Genomic DNA, 22444 nt, shown 5'->3' with positions numbered 1-22444 from the left:
TACAGTTTATCCTTTGCTGTTCGACGAATAAAAGGCAATATTATTACGACTATTTGTACGACGACTTATTTGCCCTTAAGCGAAATAATAAATGTTGATACTTGATACCCATATACATACAAAATTTTGATAAAGAGGTCTTGCTGATAGCGAGTTCACGAGATAAATGTTAAATATAGGAAAATGCCAACAAAATTATACCAGTGATATCTACATAATTTATGTATTATACAGCTTACTATTTTTCATTTGTTAATAACGAATTTTGCTGTCGCAGAAAGTATTTAAAAACATTGAATGTGCATAATTATTTATTACATTGTATACGTTTTTGTCGAACCTTTCAGTATTATTGTAATTTTAGTAATGTTGGAGAATGTTAAATGAACGGCGGCATACAATGCCAATACCCGTTCTAGTCGAGCGCAACCGTTACGAAATCAGTGCTGCATGAAAATTACATAGAGCCGCTCGTGCTACTAATATTCTACAAATAACACCTTCTTATTCCATTTTAAGGCTCCTTAAAATTAAAAATATGTATATTGTAAAATGGATGTATACAGCTAAATTATATATAGTGAATAAAACATTAAATTATTGAATTAATATTAATATAAGTCTGTTTATCTTTTGCAAATTTAATTCAAACTATTCCAATTATAATTGGTGAACGATTATAGAAGATCGCACTATGCTCGCAAAGTTAAAAGTCCGTGCATAGATAGATAAATATAAATAGATTACGAAGAGCGCCCGATCCGGTTGCGATGTAGGAAGGAGATAGATACAACGCGACATGAATCACTTCTCACAGCGGGCGCAGTCGGGGAGACTCGCGGGGCAAAGGGGGGCCGCGGGCGGCGGGGAGCTGAGTGTAGCCGAACGGACGAAACGAAACGAAGCAACGACAAAGTACAACTACAAACAGTTGAACAGTCATCTGCGGCGCGGTAACGTGCGTCGTTCGTTGCTGGAATGTAACGTCCACCCGATTTACACTCACGGGGAATAGATAAAATAAATAATTATCCACACGTCAATAATTGTTATACGTGAAAAAGAAAGTGGTGGTGTTGTATCGGAGTGCTGGTGTGACACGAGTGACGATAATAAAGGTGCGTGTGTATGTGTGTGTCAGTGTTGTGTGGTGGCGTGGATCGTCGCGCAATTATTAACGATGATTCACTTGCGCGCGGGTGAAATGCAGCCTATCGGACTTGTTGACATATGTTTAGATGGCGTAAACAAATGATATCAAGGCAACCTCTGAAATAATGGTGGACTGACTCCTTACCTCCGCGGCAGGTGAGCATTGTTACGACTCGATTAAATATAATCTGAATTAATAACTTGCTTATCTAGTAACTTATTTTATCCGTTTGCCGTTCGATCGATGGGTCAAGGTCTAAGATCTTCCACATACACACATAATTTTAATGTACAGAATTAACACTATAGTAAAGAGGCAAAAATATGCAGCATAAGTTAAGTATGTAGGTATAACTCATCTGGCCAATTGAACAGCTGTTTCCCGTAGTAACGTTGTAAATTGTGTATGATGTCGCTGAATATAAACATATCTTTTATTTTAGGTAATTTTGCAATTATAATTTTCGGAAAGTGACATGTTCGTGACCTAATTCTAAATTCAAAGTCATATCAAAACAAAAACATCTAAGACGAATTTGATCCTGATTTTTTAAATGGTAGATTTCAATAACGATGTTACCAGACAAAAAGTAAACACTTCTAACATAAAGTTTTATTCATACAATTTTATTTAACTAGTTTAATTAAATAATTTTATTTTTTAACAAATATTGTTATAGATACTACACATAAAATTTAAAAGAATATGAATGTTAAATGAGTTAAAAGACTGTATAATGCTACATAGAGTGATAGGCAAAGTAAAACAGTGTGGCGGCGAGCTGGCGGCCGGTGCTGGCGTCGCCACTCGCCAGGGCCGCTGGCTTGGCGCCAGGCCGGCGGGCGGCTGCCACCGGGATTCCTTTGTCTCATTACAACACCCCGTATAAACTACGCTCCTATGATCACATCAACATTACAATATCCTCATTAAATTATTCTACTAAACTACTTATAAATATACCGTTTTTGAGGCAACAACTAATTTTTCAATAATATAACAAATAAGTCACTATACAAAATATTGTGAGTTGAGGTTTATATTTACAGCGAACATGTTTCCAAGAATATAGATCTGTCTGTTTGAATACTGAGCGTTTACTTGTTGTTAATAAAAAACGCACACTAGTGTTGAGCGACAACACCTACACGCGATCGCCAAGCGGCCGAGGCATTACGTTTGTGTGCGTGGTGCGTACTGCGCTTATTTGCTCGCTCGTTATAATCGAGCGGAGCGGTTCGCTTGTCTCCGGTTCTCGGAAATTGTAACGCCTTCTTGGAACGCAGTAACGCAGCCGTCCAAGAACGCTTTGAGTGAGCGCAAAGCGAGGTCGCCTCCGTACCTCCACACGGATTTGTATTGTATCAAGATAAACACTCACACTAATGATTCGAAAATTCTCACATCTCCCTCGTTCGCTTCACGCATGACCGCTTATTTCTTTATCGAACTGATCGTACGTAAGTATTTAGACAAGCATGTCTAAGTACAATAGAACGAAGAAATAATCCACTGTAATGACTTGTGCTTCATAAATTTGAATATAAGTAAATAATAAATATTATGTAGCATTATATTTTAATATTCCATAAGGATAATAGATATGAATGGAAGCAGTTTATGATAACCAGCTAAAACATTTGATAACTAATAATTAAGTTGAAATCCAGCATTGAAATTGGGGATATCCTCATCGGTTGGCGCAAGCCGTGCCTACGTCACGATGATGTCACTCGGCACATTAATAGACACAACACGGCCCGGCACATGCGCTCTGCGTCAACGCCATCCCACAACACATAACATTGTATAAAAGAAGTTTTTGTTGCGTTTTCTACAGAGATCAAGACTACATTGATTATAAGATAGGGTTATACCTACATGTAGATAGATAACGTACGCAGCGAGAATACGGAAATCATTAAAATAGTACTAGTGATAGAGAAATTAAAGAGCAAAGGTTAACACAGTGTGTTTACGTCAGAATAGTCGTATTTTGTTAGGGTTAAGCCTAAAAAGAGATGGATGTATTGCGTGAAGGATGACATGATTAAGAGGGGACTGACGACTAATATGACGAATGATAGATTGACTTAGAAGACGTAATACTGCTGTGTCAACGTCACAAAGATTGGGGTAAGGACAGTATGATAATTGTCGTTTCTTTTATTCTTTCTGAGAAACAATAAGTTTTCGAATGGATGTTTCAGTGAAAACCTACGGTTACAGTTACAAGCAATATCTAGTTTTTAAAATTAAGGAGCTAACAAAAATTTAATTATTATAAAGGCGAATTACAACGCTTTTTAGCAACGTGACTGACGACTGTAATATATTTTGAAACTTTTTTAAATACACTTTTTATTTAATACAGGGTTATTTTAAATCTATTTTTAATTAATTCTTTATTTTTTTTATTTCAGATTTCACAGTCGCGAAAACGATGCCTCTGACACAAGAAAAACGTTTAGATAGTAACTTCGCTAACAACAATGATCAAAGTTATCTACATAAGAAGTTTAAAAAGATGGCGTCTACCATATCTGGTTTTCCTGCAAATGCACCGAAGTGTGACGAAAATCGGCAAAAAGAAACAATTACTCTTGCTTGTAATACTTCAATCTCGAACGGAAGCATTGCAGCGGCACATCCTGAAATAGAGAAAATTAAAGATAAGCAAGAGGATCAGAGCGCTGACGTGGAAAACGATGTACAAATTAATTTTAATGCAGAGAACATTAGGTTAAGTGATGTAAATAATGTTGTTCAGGTAACTGGTAAAACCAGTTTTACCGAGGAATTTTTAAATAAGACTGAAAACCTTGAGACCGATTTTATCAGGGAATGCTACAGTGGAGGAACGGGGCGATATATGTGCCCTTATTGTAAATTATCATGTGCCAAGCCTTCAGTTCTTCAAAAACATATCAGAGCGCATACTAACGAAAGACCTTATCCTTGCATACCATGTGGATTCGCTTTTAAAACGAGATCCAATTTATACAAGCATCGAAGATCGAGAACTCATGCTCTAAGATTGCAGGGAACAGATATATCCGGTACTATAAATGAGGAGGATATGTCTGGAGGATCAGAAAGCGACACATCTATTCCGCCAACATCTCTTTCTGATACCGGTTCAGATGCTTCAGTTATACGATTGGACTACAATAGATCTAATGAGATTTCGTCACCAGAATTGACAAATGATAGTCACGCATTACCAGTAACAAGCTTCCCCACGAATGATTTTAATAAATCAAAGGCGATTTACAAACCCAAGTTTAGAGCAGCATTTTATCAAGGAATTGATGAAAGAGATAAGATAAAGAAAACGATTTCTACGAATGCCGACTTTCTTACGGAACATATCTCTAAAATAATATCTGATAACGAGGCCATTGTTGATGTTATAGAAACTCCTCTACAAAAGAAGTACGGTAAAATTAAGCAAATTGCTGAAAGTAAACAATTTTTAAATGAATCGGAATTAAAACAAGACGCATCTCCGTTAAATTTAACTAAGAATAATATTAATTCTGATAGTTCATTTCGAAAGAGATCGCATTCTGAGAGTTTTTCACAAATTGACGACCATAAACACCCCCTCAATCCTGAAGGATCTATCATTAAGGATCTTCTCCTGAAAAGTAAGAATAATGCACTTATGATATCAGGTGAACTCATTGATGGATTAGGAGTGTTGTACGTTTGCCCGCTGTGCCAAATAATCTTTCGAAGTGTTGATAATTTAGAAACCCACAGACTTTATTATTGTAAGGGCAGCATAGGCACAAACTCAGCTTCCATGAATGCTCCACAAAAGGAAGTTAAAATGGGCAGGCCGGAAAACGTTTACACAAGAAGTAATTCTATAAACGTTCGACTACCTGAAACACAATCCCACAGTCCTAAATTAAGTCGAACAACAAAATCGCCAATTTCCAAAAGTAAGCCTGATAACCTAGTAATTCTTAAACAGGAATCGAATGAAATAATCGCACCATTGCCATCTCCTGGACCTTTATTAGGTAATACAAGGCTTGTTGATGCTAGGACACCTACGGAATTTCATAGGAAAACAGAAAATCTTAGAATTAAGTCTAAAGAAGCTAGTCCTAAAAGAAGAATAGAAAGCCATTCTGATACATTTAGTCCAAGGATGTTAGAAAATATGTCACCGCGCTCGGCAGATTTATACCCACAGTCAAAAATACGATGTGTAGACATAAACACTGGAAACTTACGTTCAATAGAGGAATTGTCATCACACATTAGACATAATTCTACTTCACTTCAAATGTTTGGTGGCGAAGTAAAAATTGTCGATCACTCTGGCAGTACTACCACTTTACGTATCGAACCAAGTAAAAACCAGTTATCGCCTATTTTAATACAACAGAATCTTTCGCCATCGAAATTTGCCTCCGAATCAGAAGCAAGCAGTGTAGTTGTGCGATCAGGACTACATTCCGGTGGTACGATTGTTCATAATCCACCAACACCGAAAGATGTCCTAGGCACGCCACAGCCTCAAAGTACTAGGATGTCAATATCAACTTCTAGTTTACAAAATTCGAATTTGCCTAACATTCACGATATTTCCCACTTTCCTTTTCCACCTTTAAGTGCTATTACAGCTTATAATCCACTTACTCTGCCACCACTTAGTCCTACCTCGTCACCAAATGGTCCTACAACAATATTACATGGTGGAAAGCTAATACCACATGTGCCAGGAATGCCGGGACCAAATACAGCGGCTGCCTTTATCGGAAGCGGCACAATGTCCCAAAAGATAACAAGTACTGATAAACACCATCCTGTTCCCATTGTCGACAACACCCAAGACTGCATACAAACAGGAAAAGTGACAGTGTCTAATTATGAAAGAGCTCTTAAAACCAGAAGTCCAGGTTCGAGATCTTTGGTTTATGAATCTGATAAATATAACCAGAACCTGGAAACCTACAAAGCCGATATACCACATTACATGACAAATATTCCCACTATTAAAGTAAAAAATATGGAAGAAGCAAATAGCCATCCAGTTGCAAAGACTTATTCCTCAAACATAGTTCGTATTGTTACTCCAAGGCAAGATCTAACAGTAAAAAGAAATTCTGATGGTATGGCCAAAATATCGGTACTAAAAGAAAATACAAATAATTCTCTTGGTAGGCATATAAATAAAGATTTAATTCCTTCAATACCGAACATAAATGTTGAAGTTAAATCTGAAAATGAAATTAGAAATTTTAATTTTGAAAATCTTATAACAAAAGCGGAAATTTATAATAATCAAATACAAAGTTCCTCTGAAGTGCAGAAAAACACAAATGCTCAAGAGACAGTTACGTCATCTGTCCATAATGAGAGATCGGAAACATCGTACTTCCAGAAAAACTCCGTAACGCGCCCTACAAGTGAGGATAGAAAACCTAAATTTTTGAGACCGTCCACCTTACCGTTAAAACCGGGCACGTTTACACCAAAACGACATCACGGTATAACGCCTAATGCGAACACAATGCCTTTGGTGTCTCCTGAAACCCCACGCCCGGCAAAAGCTTACGGGCAGCTTTATTTAAATGGAAACGCGTATACATATTTAGGATTAAAATGTTCAACGAAAGTCTTCTATTGTACAATAAATCGTCCTCAACCTACATATGTGCCAAATCAACATTTCCTATCGATGTACAGCAATTGGCAGGTAATAAGATGTCTAAGCGATTTCCTGTTTGATACTACAATGCGATATTGTAGTCGGACGGATGGTAAATGTGTGCATATGTTTACAGTTACTATCTGAGCTGACGCCAGACCCGCTGGGATTGTCAGCATCGTCTGCGATGTCTTTGTATGACTCACGCCATCGACCGCAAAATGTAACCACTGCTGTGATTAAGCAGGACCTTATATTGACTCATTCATCACAATCGAATAAAAAGTCAAAGGAATATTATAATCAACAGGTATGATATTAAATTTGAATAAATATCCACCATTAAATAAAACTAAAAAAGGCAATTACATAGATATTTGAACTTCAAATTTTAATTTAAATGTTGTATTTATTGTCAATTAAATTTAAAGGCATGCAAATACTCCTTTTCATTTATCTGTTTATTAATCGGGATAATTTAATAACATCGAGAATATTAGTTACTTCTTACGTAATCACTTTTACTTTTTCTTACAGGCAATTACATCCATTGATAGTAGAAAATCAGAAGAATCGAAACAACAGCCTTCAGACATATCATCAACGTCTAAAAAGGAGCTAACAGGTGGTTTTGAAAGTAACGAAGAATATACATATGTCCGTGGTCGCGGTAGAGGTCGTTACGTTTGTTCGGAATGTGGAATTCGCTGTAAAAAGCCGTCGATGCTAAAGAAACATATTCGCACTCACACCGATGTTCGACCTTACACGTGTACTCATTGTGCATTTAGGTAATTTGGATAAATTTATTTTATACTTTGATTCATAAACAAAGCGAAGTATTTAAATTTAAAGGAATCCTTGTTATTTTCAGTTTCAAAACCAAAGGGAATTTAACGAAGCATATGAAGAGTAAAGCTCATTATAAGAAATGTTGTGAATTAGGAATAAATCCGAACGAAGGCAATGAGGAAGGTTCGGAGATGACGCATTGTTCTGGAGAAACTGACGATGAAACTGATTCCGATGGTGACGAGGGAAATGAAGGGGAAACTGAATCGAGTGGTAAGTTAAAAGTTTAAATTATTATATTTATTACAAACACATATAGATAAAAATACATTTTTAAGCAACAACTCAACCTATTCCAGATACGGAGCTGTATAAGTCGCGTTTGCCTGAACATGAAGCTGCACATTGTTTGCTATCACTAGGTGGATGCCGCACTGCCACTTCTGCAACACCGGGGCTGATAACTAGTGCCAGACCTACCACTTACCCTTACACTCCTGTGGACATGGATGGCATGACATCTGACTCTAACCTGGAAAGTATTCCAATGGCTAAAACAAATTCCGTTGATGCAAGATTAGATGTCGATAACGAACCCATGGATTTAAGTCGAAATGACGTAAAAGCTCCTAACTTACCAGAAATTCCGACTGCTAAAGAATCAAGTGTCTTAGCCTCTTTAGCATCAAATACGGCAAAACTTCCGCAACAGCAAAGTCAGTGGTCTAATGGAGAACCCATGTTACATACGTATTTAACTGAACGGGCTCTCCTTGATTCCAAAATAAAACAAAGTCAACTTACGTCTAACTTGATTAAATTGAGAAAAATAGACATAGATAAATCGCCGTTCATTGACGCTGATGAGATATCGGAAAGCAACAATGGTCTCACTAGTAATAACATTACGACACCAATTACATCACAAGTAAACATCTCAAAACCGATCGTATCGAGTTGTAGCGAAAGTGGAGTGAAGTCATTACCTATTTCTAAAGAAGATATTCCGAGAGCCTCCATTGATGTATCGCATTCTGTAAGTTATAGTACAGAACCTAAACGGGCTAGAACTCCTAATAATAATTCTGAAAACGCCAAGCACGTTGTCTCTGAGTATCTTAAACACGCTAGAATTAATCTTATTAAGAATCGCGATGAAACATACCAAAATCAAAATGATAACTCCAGTGACGAAAGCAATAGCAGTAAAATGAACACTGAGGAAAAGTCGAAAAACGATGATGTTACTATGTCGGAGTCAGAATCGTTAAAAATGCCACCCGTAGATCATGAGCCTGTTGCTCGAAAAGTTGTAATTGGTGCTGGAGGAGTCGCATTTAAAGTAACAAAGGGGAAAGAGTTTGAGGGAGCTCCATATTCACCCGGAAGATTAATGGAAGATGGTAGGAGAGTGTGTGACTTTTGTAACAAAACATTCACTAAGCCATCTCAGTTAAGGTTGCACCTAAACATACACTATATGGAAAGACCTTTTCGATGCAGTGTTTGCGCGGTGAGTTTTAGAACTAGAGGTCATCTGCAAAAGCATGAACGATCTGGTTCACACCATAATAAGGTTTCGATGACCTCGACGTTTGGAACGGCTACATCATTCAATCCTCGTCCATTCCGCTGTTCAGATTGTAATATCGCTTTCAGAATACATGGTCATTTAGCTAAGCATTTGAGGAGTAAAATGCATGTAATGAGGCTTGAATGTTTATTTAAACTTCCCTTTGGTACATTTACGGAGATCGAACGCGCTGGCGTAAGTTTAACAGACATAGACACGACGGATTGTGCGAGCTCTTTGGCAAGTTTACAGTCACTCGCTCGTAAGTTGCACGAGAAGGACCCAACCAAATTAGAGTACCGGGAACCTAACGGTGCTGCGGTGATGCCTCCTGCTGGCAGGGAGTCTTCCGAGGATGAGGACGGCGCAGTGCCCTCGGACAACGCTTGTGACAATGAGAGGGATAGTGAGATGAAAACAATGGATCATAGTGACGGTCAAGACGTTGAAACAAGAATTAATTATAGTGCCACAGATAATTAGTGCCAAAATTATTTATAAGTAGGAATTTTAATGTGCAATTTTGTTTTTTTTCCTGTATTTTTTTATTGAAAAGTGTAATTCATACTGGGGTTTGACTCAGATTGTGTGAAAACAAATTGATGCGCTTTAATTGTATACATATTTGTATGTTTATTTCTATACTATTGTGAAATTGTATGTAAATATTATCTCATGTTTAAGTGAATTTAATATTGTTATATTTGCTTCCATCTCAAGGCTTACGTATCACGATTGTAACAAATAGGTCTAATGGAATAAGTAGTATAGAGTTGTTGAATTTTCTTTATAATTCAAAATAAGGATAAAAGCTTCCATTCAATCTTGTCTAAAAATTTACATACAGTAACATTTTGTGGTCCATACGTATGTTTGAAATATCAATGAAACATATTACAAAATCTTTAACAGTAGTGAAAACTTAATAGATACAGTAACTAGACTTTTGTATGTATTTTTATAAAATATATTCTGTATTTACATTGTACATTTACAATGAGTAATGTCTACTTCCAATATCGTTTATCTTTAAACAATTGGCATATCAACTTCCACAAAAGAAATTTAGATAAACATTAAATCCTTGAAGAGTCTTCCATATCGAAAATAGAACTTGTGCTAGAAGTTTGTTTTATAATTACTCTTCATTTGGGTGAATATTTGACTTGTGTAAATCTTGTATCGACTTATCTATTTAACTATTTGTAAATAGTAGATAAGTTTAACATTTTATTTTTAGTTTTTATTTACTATAGTATAAAAGTCGGCCTAAATGTAAGTAACCAAAGGTTAATCAGTAAATGGGTATGCTTGAGGTGAAATTTTTAAACGTCGAATGATAAAATGTGACGCGTCACTGATAAAAAATGTGAAATATTTTCACTCCTTGTTAATATATTTGGGTGTAGGATTTTATAAAATGTAATGGAAAAATACTGTTTGTATTGTAAAAATGCACTTAGTGATGTAATAAGAAGTTTATTGGTTGAAACTTCATTCAGAAATATTTATAATGTTTTATGTAATGTAAACTATGCTATACAAATCTTATATCTTTTGTATTCGATTTTTAAAACTATTTACAATATTCATAACAGGCATAAAAGAAAACAATGGAATAAAATGCTGATGTTTTCTATAATTTATGCCTATTTGTTTTCTATTAACAATCTTTTTATTGAATACCAGCCTGAACAACTTTATATCTACTTTTATGATTGAAATTCTACCTTATTTTACAGATTTAACTTTATTTTCAATGTTCAATAATAGCGTAAATATAAAAATAACATGTTCTGATAATTATTTTCAAGTGCCACAAAAAGTCTATAATCTACTGTTAGTTTATTTTCTCATGGACTTTAATATTACTTTAAAACAATTCAATGTTTTAATTTTTTTTATATTTCAAGTCAAAATTTAACTGAGATTGCATCAGTTTTTTCTAATAATAAAATGTTATAAATGGAATATTTACAACTTTTTAGGGCAACTATTATAATATATAATAAGATATTTGTATTCATTTTCAAAAGCAAAGTGTTTAAATTAATGAATAAGTATTAATAGTAAACTTTTGGTATAAATCAAGCTTCAATAAAATGGATAGGAATAAATAATATTACAAAAACAAATGACCAGGGTATATGGTTATTGTTTTCTTATAAAAAACCAAATTCAAAATGCATATTGTTGTGTATCAACCTGTTTTGGTAGTACTCATTATTGTGAGTGTAATATTAAAAAAAACTTTTAGACCCCTTTTCCACTGGCGCGATTGCTATTTCGATATATATATGAACATGGGTCGTAGTAGTCGCACAAGTTTTACGATGTACCTTTTTGTAATAAATATAATTGTCGGTTCAAAAAAAAACCTTTTTTTTGTTTTTTCTCAGGCCATTTTTGTTATGTGGTCTTTTAGGGTAGATTTTTTTTTACATCACTCTCAAAACTTTAGTTACTGGTAATATAATAGACATTTTAGTGGTGCTTACATTTTTGCTTATTGTACATTCCTAGTAAGCGAAGGAAAATGTGTTATGGATATTAGGGGAATTTATACTTAATGCATATATATTATAGTGATGCATAATTTTCTTTGTTAAATTGTTATATCATATCAAAATTTTGAAAATAAAAACTGTGTTAAATATGAGCTAGGGTTAGGATTAAAAATTAATTGTAAAAGTTTTTAATTTTGATTCCTGTACCTTGATGTTAAAAATTAAAGTAAAACATGTCAAATATTTACCCATTTATTGTTTATAATACATTATGGATGGATATTTTATAACAATAAGATTAAAATTTATTAAAAATATGACACTTTTGTATTATTTCTCTGGATCACCGCGCATCAAAAACAACCACTGTTTTTGTCATTAAGGAAAATATTGAGGGTGAAATGCAGATTTTTTTTTTATATCATAAGGTAGCAAACGAGCGAGCGGCTACCTGAAATCGCTAACGTAGCAAAGTGACCGTTGCCCATAGACACACGCAACTGCACACCTTAACTTTTGGCCGAAACCCAGAGGGCAGAGGCCATGGACCTACATTTGGTTCTGACATACCTCTCCTGGCTCTACTCACTTTTGTGTCATAAATAATCTCTCAATGTGTTCAAACAGTCTAACCATACCTTTCTCTACTGTACTCTCATCCTCTTCTATAAAACATTCTTCCCTAATATCATTATTTCCAAACCAAACACTTCTCAAAGATCTTATTACCACATTATTAATAATAAATTTTTTATAGTAACAATTATGATTTTGACTTAATTTTTCAATAAAAATAATTTATTTTCCATTCTAAGACCAGAAACGATTTGCCAGGCTACTGTAAACTATATGATTAATTTAAATAGAATTATCACTATTGAAAAGGATACATCGTTTTGTTCTCTTTTTGTACATGATACGATAACCGCACTCCCTGCATCGTATTGGATCTCTCGGCTTTATTTCATTTTCTTTGTGGCACTCTGAAAGAAGAATAAATCTGTGTAAATATTGATTGATTGAATTGATAAATATTCATCAATTGGAGGTCCAGATTCAACTAACACTATCTCATGATAAACATTTAACATTTATTAACTTGTTGGTGAAGTAACTTGCAAAGCAAATGCTGTTTACATACGCAAGATATATTCATGCTTACAATTGACCACCTCGTCTTCAAAATAACGAGAATAAAATGTAAAATACTTACCACCACATACGTAAATCATTGGCACTTTAGTTATCGATTGGTCTCTATTTCCTACGTCAGCCATTTTATAAATTAACGATCAAAACGACTAAATTATTTAGTATTTTTATAACCTATTTGTATGACTTTTTACAAATGACAAAAACAAAATGACAAGTGTCAAAAGCAATTTTTTTTTTATTTTATGACCTGGTAACATAGACAGCGTACAACATAACAATAATCATAACAACCACACAAAACTGATCCGGTGTTGCTTTGATAACAAATGGAACTTTCTGATGTTATAAAAAATCGAACGAAAAACACAATTCGATTTGCATAACTCTGACCTATTAAATTGGCCTCCCTATAGTTGTGGCTTGCGGTTGTGGTGCCCATCTGGCTTAATTTTTACGAGCGGCCGGCAGCGCCTGCTGTTGCTAACTTACCTATGTATATGTTATCTGTGACTAATGTCAAGTTGACAACTGAAAAATATTACCTTCTGTCAAGTCTAAGTCAACTGTCGATTTGCCATTGCCGATTTGGTAATTAACGATTCAATTAATGCTTGTTTATGTTTATGTTAAGTAGTTAATGTCTATTATTATTTATTTTTCTACTCACAATTGTACAAAGCACATTATTTATCGCTATTCTTTGTGCTCTGCTCAGGGCTTACCTACATATAGTTGTATAGCTCCTTCTATTCTAATACGCATTGCAATTTTATAGACTTGAAATGCACTTCCTTCACGATTTTGATCCCGAAACATCTGCACGTGAAAGAAGAAAACTTAATCGGAAAAGCTATTTTATGAAGTAAGTGTATAAAGTGAAGGTGTCATGATAATAAATAGTGTTTCGTCAATAACACATTACTTTTTCAGTCGTAATAAAAATATTTACAATGAACGAGGGCAGATAGCTGCTACAGGCAGAGACCTTTGCGATTGTTTGGATGAAAAATGCCCTGGTTGCCATTTTCCTTGTACAAAATGTACATCAACAAAATGTGGCACAGAGTGCAGGTATTTGCTGCTTATTAATCCATTATCTATCGAAACTTTTGCACTCCCACCATCCCAGTTTTTAATCATGCGATCTTTTATATCAAGCTTATTCTTTAAACTAAATTAGTTCTCTTTGATGAAACAAACTGTATCTTTGATAATGATTTAAAAAGAAAATCTTGGTTTATTGTTTGATTGAAAAACAATACAAATATATGTACCATCTCTAGGTTGAATTACTTGTACTTTACATAATGAGGGTCTATATTGTTACATTTCAGAATAAATAGAAAATGGATGTATGAAAAAATTGAAATTGAAGGCAATGACTTTTGTATAAAGAACATTTATAAAAATAAATAATGCATAAAAGAAGTTAATTAAAAGCAAGTAACTTAAAGAAGTATTCAACTTCTAGTTCCCCTTCCTCTGGAAGATCTGTGCAATGTACTGCATTGTGTAAAATGGACTTTCCATACTGTGCTCTGATTGAGTTTGGATATAACTGGCGACACAACTCCTGAAATAGAGAAATAAAACTTTATGGAACATTATCTAGCTTTTTTATAAGGCGACAAGAGCAAGCAGAAATTCTTTGAAACAGTGACCACTACCCGTACATATCCAAAATTACAGTAGTGTTGCCTACCTCTAATTGGTGGAGGAGTTGCACAAAAAGAGAAAAAAAATTTCTATGTGTCCTTTCGTCTATCAAATCTTCCCCTTCCCAACCTTTTATTACAAGGAAAGAGGACTAAAATTAGGCTTCAGACATGCACACTCATTGAACAAAACATGGAATTACTTCCAATTGACACTTGTCTTCTGTGTGGTGCAATAGGCAAGTCCAGCAACAGCTGAAGTCTACCACTGTTAAATTATGTGTATTAAGGCTTTATTTTACCCACAGATCTATACTGTGGGGTTTATGCTAATACATAATTAAAAAATATAGTTACTTACAGGGTCTCTTGGGCCACATAATTTTCTAAATTCGGTAACAACGCAACATTTCGTATCGTTACATTTTACTTCCAGGGCAATACAACTGCCTTCAGCTAAGTGAATACACATGGCCTGTAATGAAGAATAATTTCGATTAATTAGGATTTTAGTCAATCCAAGATCTAGGTCCACATTATGCTAAAACTGGCGCCTTATGGGAAATAACGAGTATTGATTTCTGCAAATGACATAACATCCCCTATAATCCTCATCATCTGTATAGGTACATCACATTTATGTCCAGATTAATCTATCATTCGCCATTCAGTGGTAACTATCCTAATCATGTCGCCTTTTACGCAATCAATCCAACACAATTTTAAAACAATTGTTTGCTTACAAACCTGCTAATGAAATCTCTAATCATAAAGTTAATTGATAAGATTGTACTCTTCTACCCACTTATGTAAAGGTCTCTGTCTTTAAGAACTGTTAGCTGGTAGATAACGCAAACGTAAGCTCGCCATTTTATAACTTTTCGCAATTGAATTATATGAACTGTGTGTACAATAAAAATTAAAGAAAATTGTAGAAACAAGATTTTATTCTTACCTCATATTCGGGTAAAACACCTTTGTATATTTCATAAAATTCCTTAGCATTTAGTAAACTAACAGAAAACATAGCTATAGCGGATATGTAGAAATTTTTTGAAGTACTAATTTGTTCAAGAATTGATCCGACGTTGCCATCGATTATGACGTGGGGTTTTATGATGCAGCAAGTGCATTCCTTCATCGTTGCTCTATATGGTACTCTTGGTACACCATTCTCATATCCAAAATATAAATCAAGCATCTAAAGAATAGTAGAAAGAAATGATAAGTAACTGAATAGATTTCAGAAATAAGACCTATAAAAAATACATTTCACGCTTCCAACTAAATTATGTTTTGCAAATGCACCTACGAAATACGCGATTAGAGAATGGAAACTCCTCAAACAATTTCGTAATAAGTTATATTTTGTGGTTACTATGTATACCATAGAACTTAAAGCATAGGAACCGATAGAAAAGTAAGGGTTTATTGTGAGCACGATACACACATACAAGTATGATCTCTTGTTTTCTTTGAGTAAATAGAGATAACAATATATGTTTTTGTACAGGTATAGCGACTCTAGAAACCCACTTTTAGAGTTTACTTTTCATCCCAAAGGATGGCAACGCATATGCGGTTCCTCTGGTATTCCAGATGTTCACGGGCGTCGAAGAACATTTCAATGTTCCCGCTGTTCGTTTGTGTAAGAGAAGGGGTCTTATAAAAAAAAATCGAACAAAATTATGTTTTGCTAATGCTCATACACGATTTGCATCTTCCAGCGTTTGGCAGCCGTGTGCAACATTTTTCAGTTTGTTTTCCCCGTACAGCTGCCTCAAAGTGCCCGGCGCTGCAGTCGCAGGATCGGTACTTCCTAACCACTCACGCCACTTAGCAACTGCGTTAGGCGCAACCAATTCCAAACCTATTATTTCTCCACCAGTTACATAGTCTATTATAATGCTGAAATTATGTTTTAGTTGATGCTTAGTTAGTTTTAAATATTTAGGCAAAAAGTAGGACAGAGTCTAGGAAGAAAGAATTATTAACTATTTCCTTAAAATTAAAACTCTTCACTTTCTTTCTTAACTGCCGCTTAAAAGATTAGGAATATAAATTATGCAGATTGCATGCAAAATTGTATACTTACGGCATCATATGGCTACCAGACAAATGTGAGTAAAGTTCTAAAGCAAATTCTTTAGTTATTTTACCGTTTCTCATTCGAACAATACGAAAGCCTTTCTTCATTATGAACGTTATAATTTTTCCGTGTTCGCTTGGTGGTACTGGCTTAATTATTGCAAATGTACTGTAAATAATTTATAGTTTTATGTCGGCACTTATTTATGATATTGTCTAACAAAATGTATCCTAACCTTTGAACATTATCAAATAGAATTCTTCGAGTAGCCGGTGCACAGTCAATAATATGCAGTAATTTGGAAAAAATGTTAATGATATTACCAATCTGAAGCATTTCTATTTTAAGTGGAGGAAGATGTACTCGTCTTAGTAAATTTTTCCCTTTTTTCGAATCGATAACTTGTACGGAATTATCAAAAGGAAAGAAATTTAAAGTTAATTCCTTAATTTCATCCGCATCTTCGTCGTACATTTCGCATAAAAAGGTATATTTATCAAAATAATCGGGAGGCTGAAAAATAATGAGGTTTTGTAATTAATATTAATATACTTTCCTAATTTTTAACTTCCGAGGATAAAATCTTAATAGAGTTAAATTAAATTCTGTATTCCCATTGAATACTGAACTGAACACCTCATTTTAGGCATCGGTGGTTCGGGAGTTAAGTACCGGACTTCTAATTCTACTGATCCGGTTTTTTCCCCGCTATGATATGTACATCAAAAATTTAAGGGACTTAAGGTAAAGGTAAACATTATGATGTACTACAAATATCGGCGATTCGCTGTGAAGTTAACCAACGTCAGCGTAGTTGACCTACCCCTAGTCACACCTAATCCTGTGACCTAATATATGAGCTGAGTCACTAGTCCGCTCAGATAACGACGAATCTTTATAATGCTACGAGCTATGAGTACCCGGTAATTAAGTTGGCATCTGTTGGCCATGAGTGTGCTCTTGTTTTCCACGTGCCAAATTCTATGTTTAATATACCCAACTCACCATTTTAAAAAATGTATTATAGCTTATTTATAAAATATTTTATATTACGACAATTTTATTTGATTTATTTGGTTTTTAAATACGACGTAAATAAGAAATGTGAAATTGATTTTAGGATAACTTTCTACAGGTTTCCGTTTTATTATGATTAGACTGACACCTGACGCATATTAAGTATCAAATTAATTTTGTATGAAAACAAAAGCCGTAAATAATGGACGGGTAAATTGAAAAGATTCATAAACGAATTTACTCACATCCCTGCTGAATTGTCAAATGAATTGCCTAGTTAATCATCATAAAAGAATTATAATTTGACATATTAAAAAAGCACGCAGCGTTGTATAATTACTACAATTATTAAAATACAAAGGTCTACATAATAAGAAAATCGTTAGCAATAGAAAATTAAATATTAGACAAAACTTTACTGTATTTTATTAATGGCCACACATGACATGACAACTTCACTTTGACAACTTCACAACAATGAAATTTTGAGGCTTTGACATGTTTTCAATTTTACTACGTTTTGTTGACGGTTATTTTAGTTTTATCGATAAGGTGTTTTGTAGTTTTACATATTCATGTTAAACAATGGTAATTCTGTGCTGAATTTTAATACTTATGTGGGACTGTGTAATTAATTTATAATACCCTGTGAAATTTACTTTTAGGAGGGCGCTTACAGTGACAAATATTCTTTTATTGGAGAATGGTACGATAATCAAGCTTGCCTTATTCGCCGGTTCAATGTTTTCTACTATCCTGTTGATAATACATTAGAAATGTACGATTTAAAAAACCGGAAAACGTTTGTGAGAAGAGTAAAAGTTAACGGAATCAATTTGGAAAACTTTTACATTGGGTGTACATTGTCCATATTAGGACGATTAATTAAAATTATAGATTTTGCTTGCGAAGATACTAGAAAATTATTACATAAAGATGTGCAAGTGTAAGTATTGATTGAATAATCTGTAGCTATAAAAATAAATGTATTCTTATATTATTCATAAATAATTTTATTACTACAGTACCTTTGCAATGATCAAACCGATGGCGACTAATATTGTGGGTAAGATAATAACGCATTTATATGACCATGGTCTACGAATATCGAAAATGAAAAAAGCCAGACTAACTGCTGAAGATATACATGTACTTTATAGATCTTTAGTTGGTGATTCAACATTTCCGTAAGTTGCCATACCATCATCTATATTATGTTTTAATTATTAATTTCATCTATATTATGTTTTAACTGTAAAATTTTATTTAAATGTGAATTTTTTATAGTTTTTTACTAGAACATCTCAGTGGCCAGCTGGTATATGGTATGGAGTTAGTGGGAAAGGAAGCAGTATCAAATTGTATTAAAATGCTAGGAGACAGAGACCCATTGAAAGCAGAGCCCGGTACAATAAGAGCTTTGTATGGAATTGATTCTGTCAGAAATTGTGTCCATGCAGCTTCCAGCCCTGAAGGTGCATTACAAGTGAGTACTAATTATATTCCTTATCTAATAAAATATGTCATGTTTATTTAACTTAGTTTTATGTATAAAAAAAACCAATACTTTAAGATAATATTTAATCATAACAATAAAAAAAGAACAATCAGACAAACTTTAAGTACACATTAGAAAAACTTTCCTTTCACATCTTTTATCTGTTTTTTTAATATCTTTTATTCATTTACCAATACTTATTGTTGAATAATTTGTTACAGGATATAGAGTATTTTTTCCCTCCTCCACCAATACGTGCTACAAGACTGCGTCTTACAGCGACATTATCAAACTGTACACTTTGCATAGTAAAACCTCATGCGGTACGAGAAGGGAAACTAGGCACTGCATTAGAAATAATTGACGAAGGAGGTTTCGATGTTACGGCTTTAAATATGTTTATAGTAGAGATGGATAATGCTGCAGAGTTTTACGAAGTGTACAAGGGTATTGTTCAAGAATATAAGGTTTGTATCCCATACCATACTATTTACATATGTACATTTATCTGAAGTTCTTATAGTGTAGGTAAACATTGTGATGCAACCTGCATATATCTGAGAAGAAATTCAATGATAAGTTTGAAGTCAACCAACCCGCACTGGGCCAGCCTGGTTGGCTATGGCCTAGTAACCCGTAACTTACGGTAGGCTCCGAGCCCCTCGGTGGGGACATAAAATGAGCTAATGATAAATTCCATACCATATAGATTGATAGCATTTGTAGATTTAATTTTAATTATTTATAAAATGTCATGTTAACCACAAAAGAAAATGTTTATAGCAATACAAAGGGACTGTGATAATTTTTAAGTTTCTTGCTTATAGATGTTGTTGGTATCAGATAACGACTCTTGCTTATAGAGATTTCTTGCTTACCCATGTTTGACTGAATTTTTTTGGTTCGACTTAACTATCAGGAGGATTTAAGAATTTGTAGTTATGTTAGTTTGTACTAAAGTATTAAAAAATTTAAAATAAACCTTGCATGCTATTTTTAATTTCCAGGGTATGGTTGAAGAGTTAGCAAGTGGTCCATGTGTTGCTATGGAAATAGTGGCCAAAGACAAGAGTGTGGTTACCGCTGTAGAGTTCAGAAAACTTGTTGGTCCCGCTGATCCTGTTAGTAGATATATTCCATTAATAAATATGTATGATTTAATAAACACTTTCATTTTATATGTATTAAAAGTAAATATTGAAACCCACAACGCCCGTGGTATGGACATTTGAAATTGTTGTCGGTTTGAATTCTGACATTTGACTATAGTCGAGAACCTTATCCTAGAATATGCCTAAAGCTTCGATGGACTAGTCACAAAATATGTAGTTAATTACGAAACATTTGCTAATATTTTACACAACAGAAAAAATGTGTTGTATTTTATTTGTATTTTTTTTTTATTTGAAATTTAATTGTATTTTATTTTTTAGGAAATAGCAAGATTATTGCGTCCTCACACTTTGAGAGCTAAATTAGGAAAAACGAAAGTGCAGAATGCAATACATTGCAGCGATTTGGATGTAGACGGTTTACTAGAGGTGGAATACTTCTTCAAAATTCTAGATCTTTAAATTAAGGCTGACTACTTAATTAGGTTTTTTTATTTGCTTCAAAAGCATCAAACAACATATATGATATTACTATATGTGAAAACTCTTTGGAGGCTTTAATTCTAGTCTAACATTACTTTGAATTTAAATTTTGTATTATGTGTATTTTTTGTCAAGATTTGAATTAAAGTCTCTAGCAGTTATGTGATGTGTGTGCTGTAACAAATCGCAGTGTTTCCACTGTTGAAACACCTGTTTAAAAACAATTACTTGAACAAAAACATTTCCTGGTAACATTTTCTGTTTATGGTTGTTGTCATAATCAGAACTATTGTCAAATAAAGACTGATTTTGCTAACTTTATTGTGTTATTTTAAAGCTGATATAATAAATAATTCATGTCTTACATTTGTTTTTATTTTCATAACATTGTTTAGTGGTTCTCATGTGACAAAGGGAGTCTGCACCGTATAATCATGTTCTGTACCACACAAACATTCAAAACATGATAACTTCCTTACAAAAAGTATTTGCAAGTCTGTTGATTTTAAAAACGTCTTTAATTCTTAATAGAAAAATTAGCTTTTGGGCTAAAAGAGATTACAACACTATATTTGGTTACATAATGTTTGGAATAAATGGAACCAAATTTATAGTTAAAAAAAACTTCGCTAACGTGGGATTAAAGACAAATCTGTGTGATGTATCTTACTTCTTACTAATATTATTATACAAATCTGAATGTTTGGATGGATGGTTATTTGAAGGTATCTCCAGAACGGCTGCATGGGTCTCGTTGAAATTTTGCATAGATGTAGCACATAGTTTGGAAGAACATATTGGCTAGTTATTATGTTTTTTTTAACTCCGCGCGGACGGAGTCTCGGGCGACAGATAATGGCAATACATTTTTAAATATCTCACAGATTTCTTTTAAAGCCTCATCAAAATATATACGAAATTACAAGGCACATTCCGAACACAATGCTCATGAGTTTGTTTACATTTGTCTATTTCATAACTTAACGATGTCGGCTATTATCGTCGAGACAATCGCGGCAGTTTGACTGATTACATAATTTATGTACGATTCAATTGCTTATTGGTAAGAGTGTAACAGGAAACACGAGGGACTAGGTTCGAATTTCATTTAAGATAAAAATTTTAAGTTTTTTTTCTAGATTACAAATTCTGGTGTGGCTTAATACAGTGAAAGGAAAGATATGTTGAAATCTTTATCTTCGTTGAAGTTACATCAGTGTTTTTCTTATTAATTGAATATTCTGTAGCAATTGTTTTTATTTATTTCATACGTTTACTTAAATCATGCTTACATAAATAAATATCCAAGAGATTTCCGAATGTTTACATTTAGTTTTTTAATGACATTTGCAAGAGATTGTAAAATATGGAAGACCTTCAACTTTGCCATTTAAAGTGCTTGTACGTGAAATCATTTGTGTTCGAATATTTAGCTCAACTTATCTCTCTCTCTGTGCCTAGCTCAACTTATGTTTATTTATAATTGATAAAAACATAGGTTAACAGTTACAAATATAAGTCGTAGTACATTAATGTATCTTTATGTTCTCGAAAATTATGAGTCAAAGTGTTTGCCAACAAACGGTTGCAAGGCAAGATGAAAAGTAAGCACACTTAATGTTTAAATAGGTAACTTTTACGTATTAGTAGTAATCCTTATACCCTTTCAAGAGACTCTTTTCGAATACAGTCTTTAGTATGGTCGTTAAAAGGTTGTCGATCTGCGAAGTAGATCTTACACA

The 22444-nt window shown here is 33.8% G+C and overlaps 4 protein-coding genes across 5 annotated transcripts; 3 read left to right on the top strand and 1 right to left on the bottom strand.

Moving 5' to 3' along the window:
- The first annotated feature begins 904 nt into the window (after positions 1–904).
- shn (zinc finger protein schnurri) lies at positions 905–10751 on the top strand. Its single transcript, XM_013321048.1, has 6 exons — positions 905–1308; positions 3577–6869; positions 6958–7131; positions 7359–7612; positions 7696–7886; positions 7973–10751. Exons 2-6 carry the CDS (start codon positions 3597–3599, stop codon positions 9667–9669), a joined length of 5589 nt encoding a protein of 1862 aa, XP_013176502.1. The 5' UTR covers positions 905–1308; positions 3577–3596; the 3' UTR covers positions 9670–10751.
- A 2671-nt stretch (positions 10752–13422) lies between these two features.
- Positions 13423–14455, top strand: LOC106124686 (ARL14 effector protein). Of its 2 annotated transcripts, XM_013321601.1 has the most exons (4): positions 13423–13473; positions 13624–13710; positions 13779–13919; positions 14183–14455. In XM_013321601.1, the coding sequence occupies exons 1-4, from the start codon at positions 13466–13468 to the stop codon at positions 14262–14264; spliced, it is 318 nt and encodes a 105-aa protein (XP_013177055.1). In that variant the 5' UTR covers positions 13423–13465; the 3' UTR covers positions 14265–14455. The 2 variants fall into 2 exon arrangements, with proteins under 2 accessions (XP_013177055.1, XP_013177056.1); XM_013321602.1 differs by having other exon boundaries at positions 13443–13710.
- Positions 14230–17638, bottom strand: LOC106124685 (nucleoside diphosphate kinase 7). Its single transcript, XM_013321600.1, has 7 exons — positions 17598–17638; positions 16828–17105; positions 16599–16760; positions 16213–16411; positions 15459–15704; positions 14865–14978; positions 14230–14421 (listed from the first exon to the last, which is right to left on the bottom strand). The coding sequence occupies exons 1-7, from the start codon at positions 17598–17600 to the stop codon at positions 14278–14280; spliced, it is 1146 nt and encodes a 381-aa protein (XP_013177054.1). The 5' UTR covers positions 17601–17638; the 3' UTR covers positions 14230–14277.
- Positions 17639–18083: 445 nt separating this feature from the next.
- nmdyn-D7 (nucleoside diphosphate kinase homolog 7) lies at positions 18084–21053 on the top strand. Its single transcript, XM_013320517.1, has 7 exons — positions 18084–18197; positions 18275–18555; positions 18635–18796; positions 18897–19095; positions 19329–19574; positions 20115–20228; positions 20541–21053. The coding sequence occupies exons 1-7, from the start codon at positions 18195–18197 to the stop codon at positions 20679–20681; spliced, it is 1146 nt and encodes a 381-aa protein (XP_013175971.1). The 5' UTR covers positions 18084–18194; the 3' UTR covers positions 20682–21053.
- The last annotated feature ends 1391 nt before the right edge of the window (positions 21054–22444 follow it).

The sequence above is a fragment of the Papilio xuthus genome, unplaced genomic scaffold, assembly GCF_000836235.2.
Source record: "Papilio xuthus unplaced genomic scaffold, Pxut_1.1 DF825946.1, whole genome shotgun sequence".
NCBI classification, from domain to species: Eukaryota; Metazoa; Arthropoda; class Insecta; order Lepidoptera; family Papilionidae; genus Papilio; species Papilio xuthus.
This window is presented reverse-complemented; position numbering and strand designations above follow the sequence as displayed.

Coding starts and splice junctions, on each gene's coding strand:
- shn (XM_013321048.1), top strand. CDS start 3,597: ATGCCTCTGACACAAGAAAAACGTTTAGATAGTAACTTCGCTAACAAC. Junction 7,132..7,358: donor AGGAATATTATAATCAACAG/GTATGATATTAA, acceptor TTTTTCTTACAG/GCAATTACATCCATTGATAG. Junction 7,613..7,695: donor TGTACTCATTGTGCATTTAG/GTAATTTGGATA, acceptor TGTTATTTTCAG/TTTCAAAACCAAAGGGAATT.
- LOC106124686 (XM_013321601.1), top strand. Junction 13,711..13,778: donor CGGAAAAGCTATTTTATGAA/GTAAGTGTATAA, acceptor TTACTTTTTCAG/TCGTAATAAAAATATTTACA. Junction 13,920..14,182: donor AAATGTGGCACAGAGTGCAG/GTATTTGCTGCT, acceptor GTTACATTTCAG/AATAAATAGAAAATGGATGT.
- LOC106124685 (XM_013321600.1), bottom strand. Junction 16,412..16,598: donor TCTGGTAGCCATATGATGCC/GTAAGTATACAA, acceptor ACATAATTTCAG/CATTATAATAGACTATGTAA. Junction 15,705..16,212: donor CGCTGGAAGATGCAAATCGT/GTATGAGCATTA, acceptor ACTATTCTTTAG/ATGCTTGATTTATATTTTGG.
- nmdyn-D7 (XM_013320517.1), top strand. Junction 18,556..18,634: donor TTACATAAAGATGTGCAAGT/GTAAGTATTGAT, acceptor TTATTACTACAG/TACCTTTGCAATGATCAAAC. Junction 18,797..18,896: donor GTTGGTGATTCAACATTTCC/GTAAGTTGCCAT, acceptor AATTTTTTATAG/TTTTTTACTAGAACATCTCA.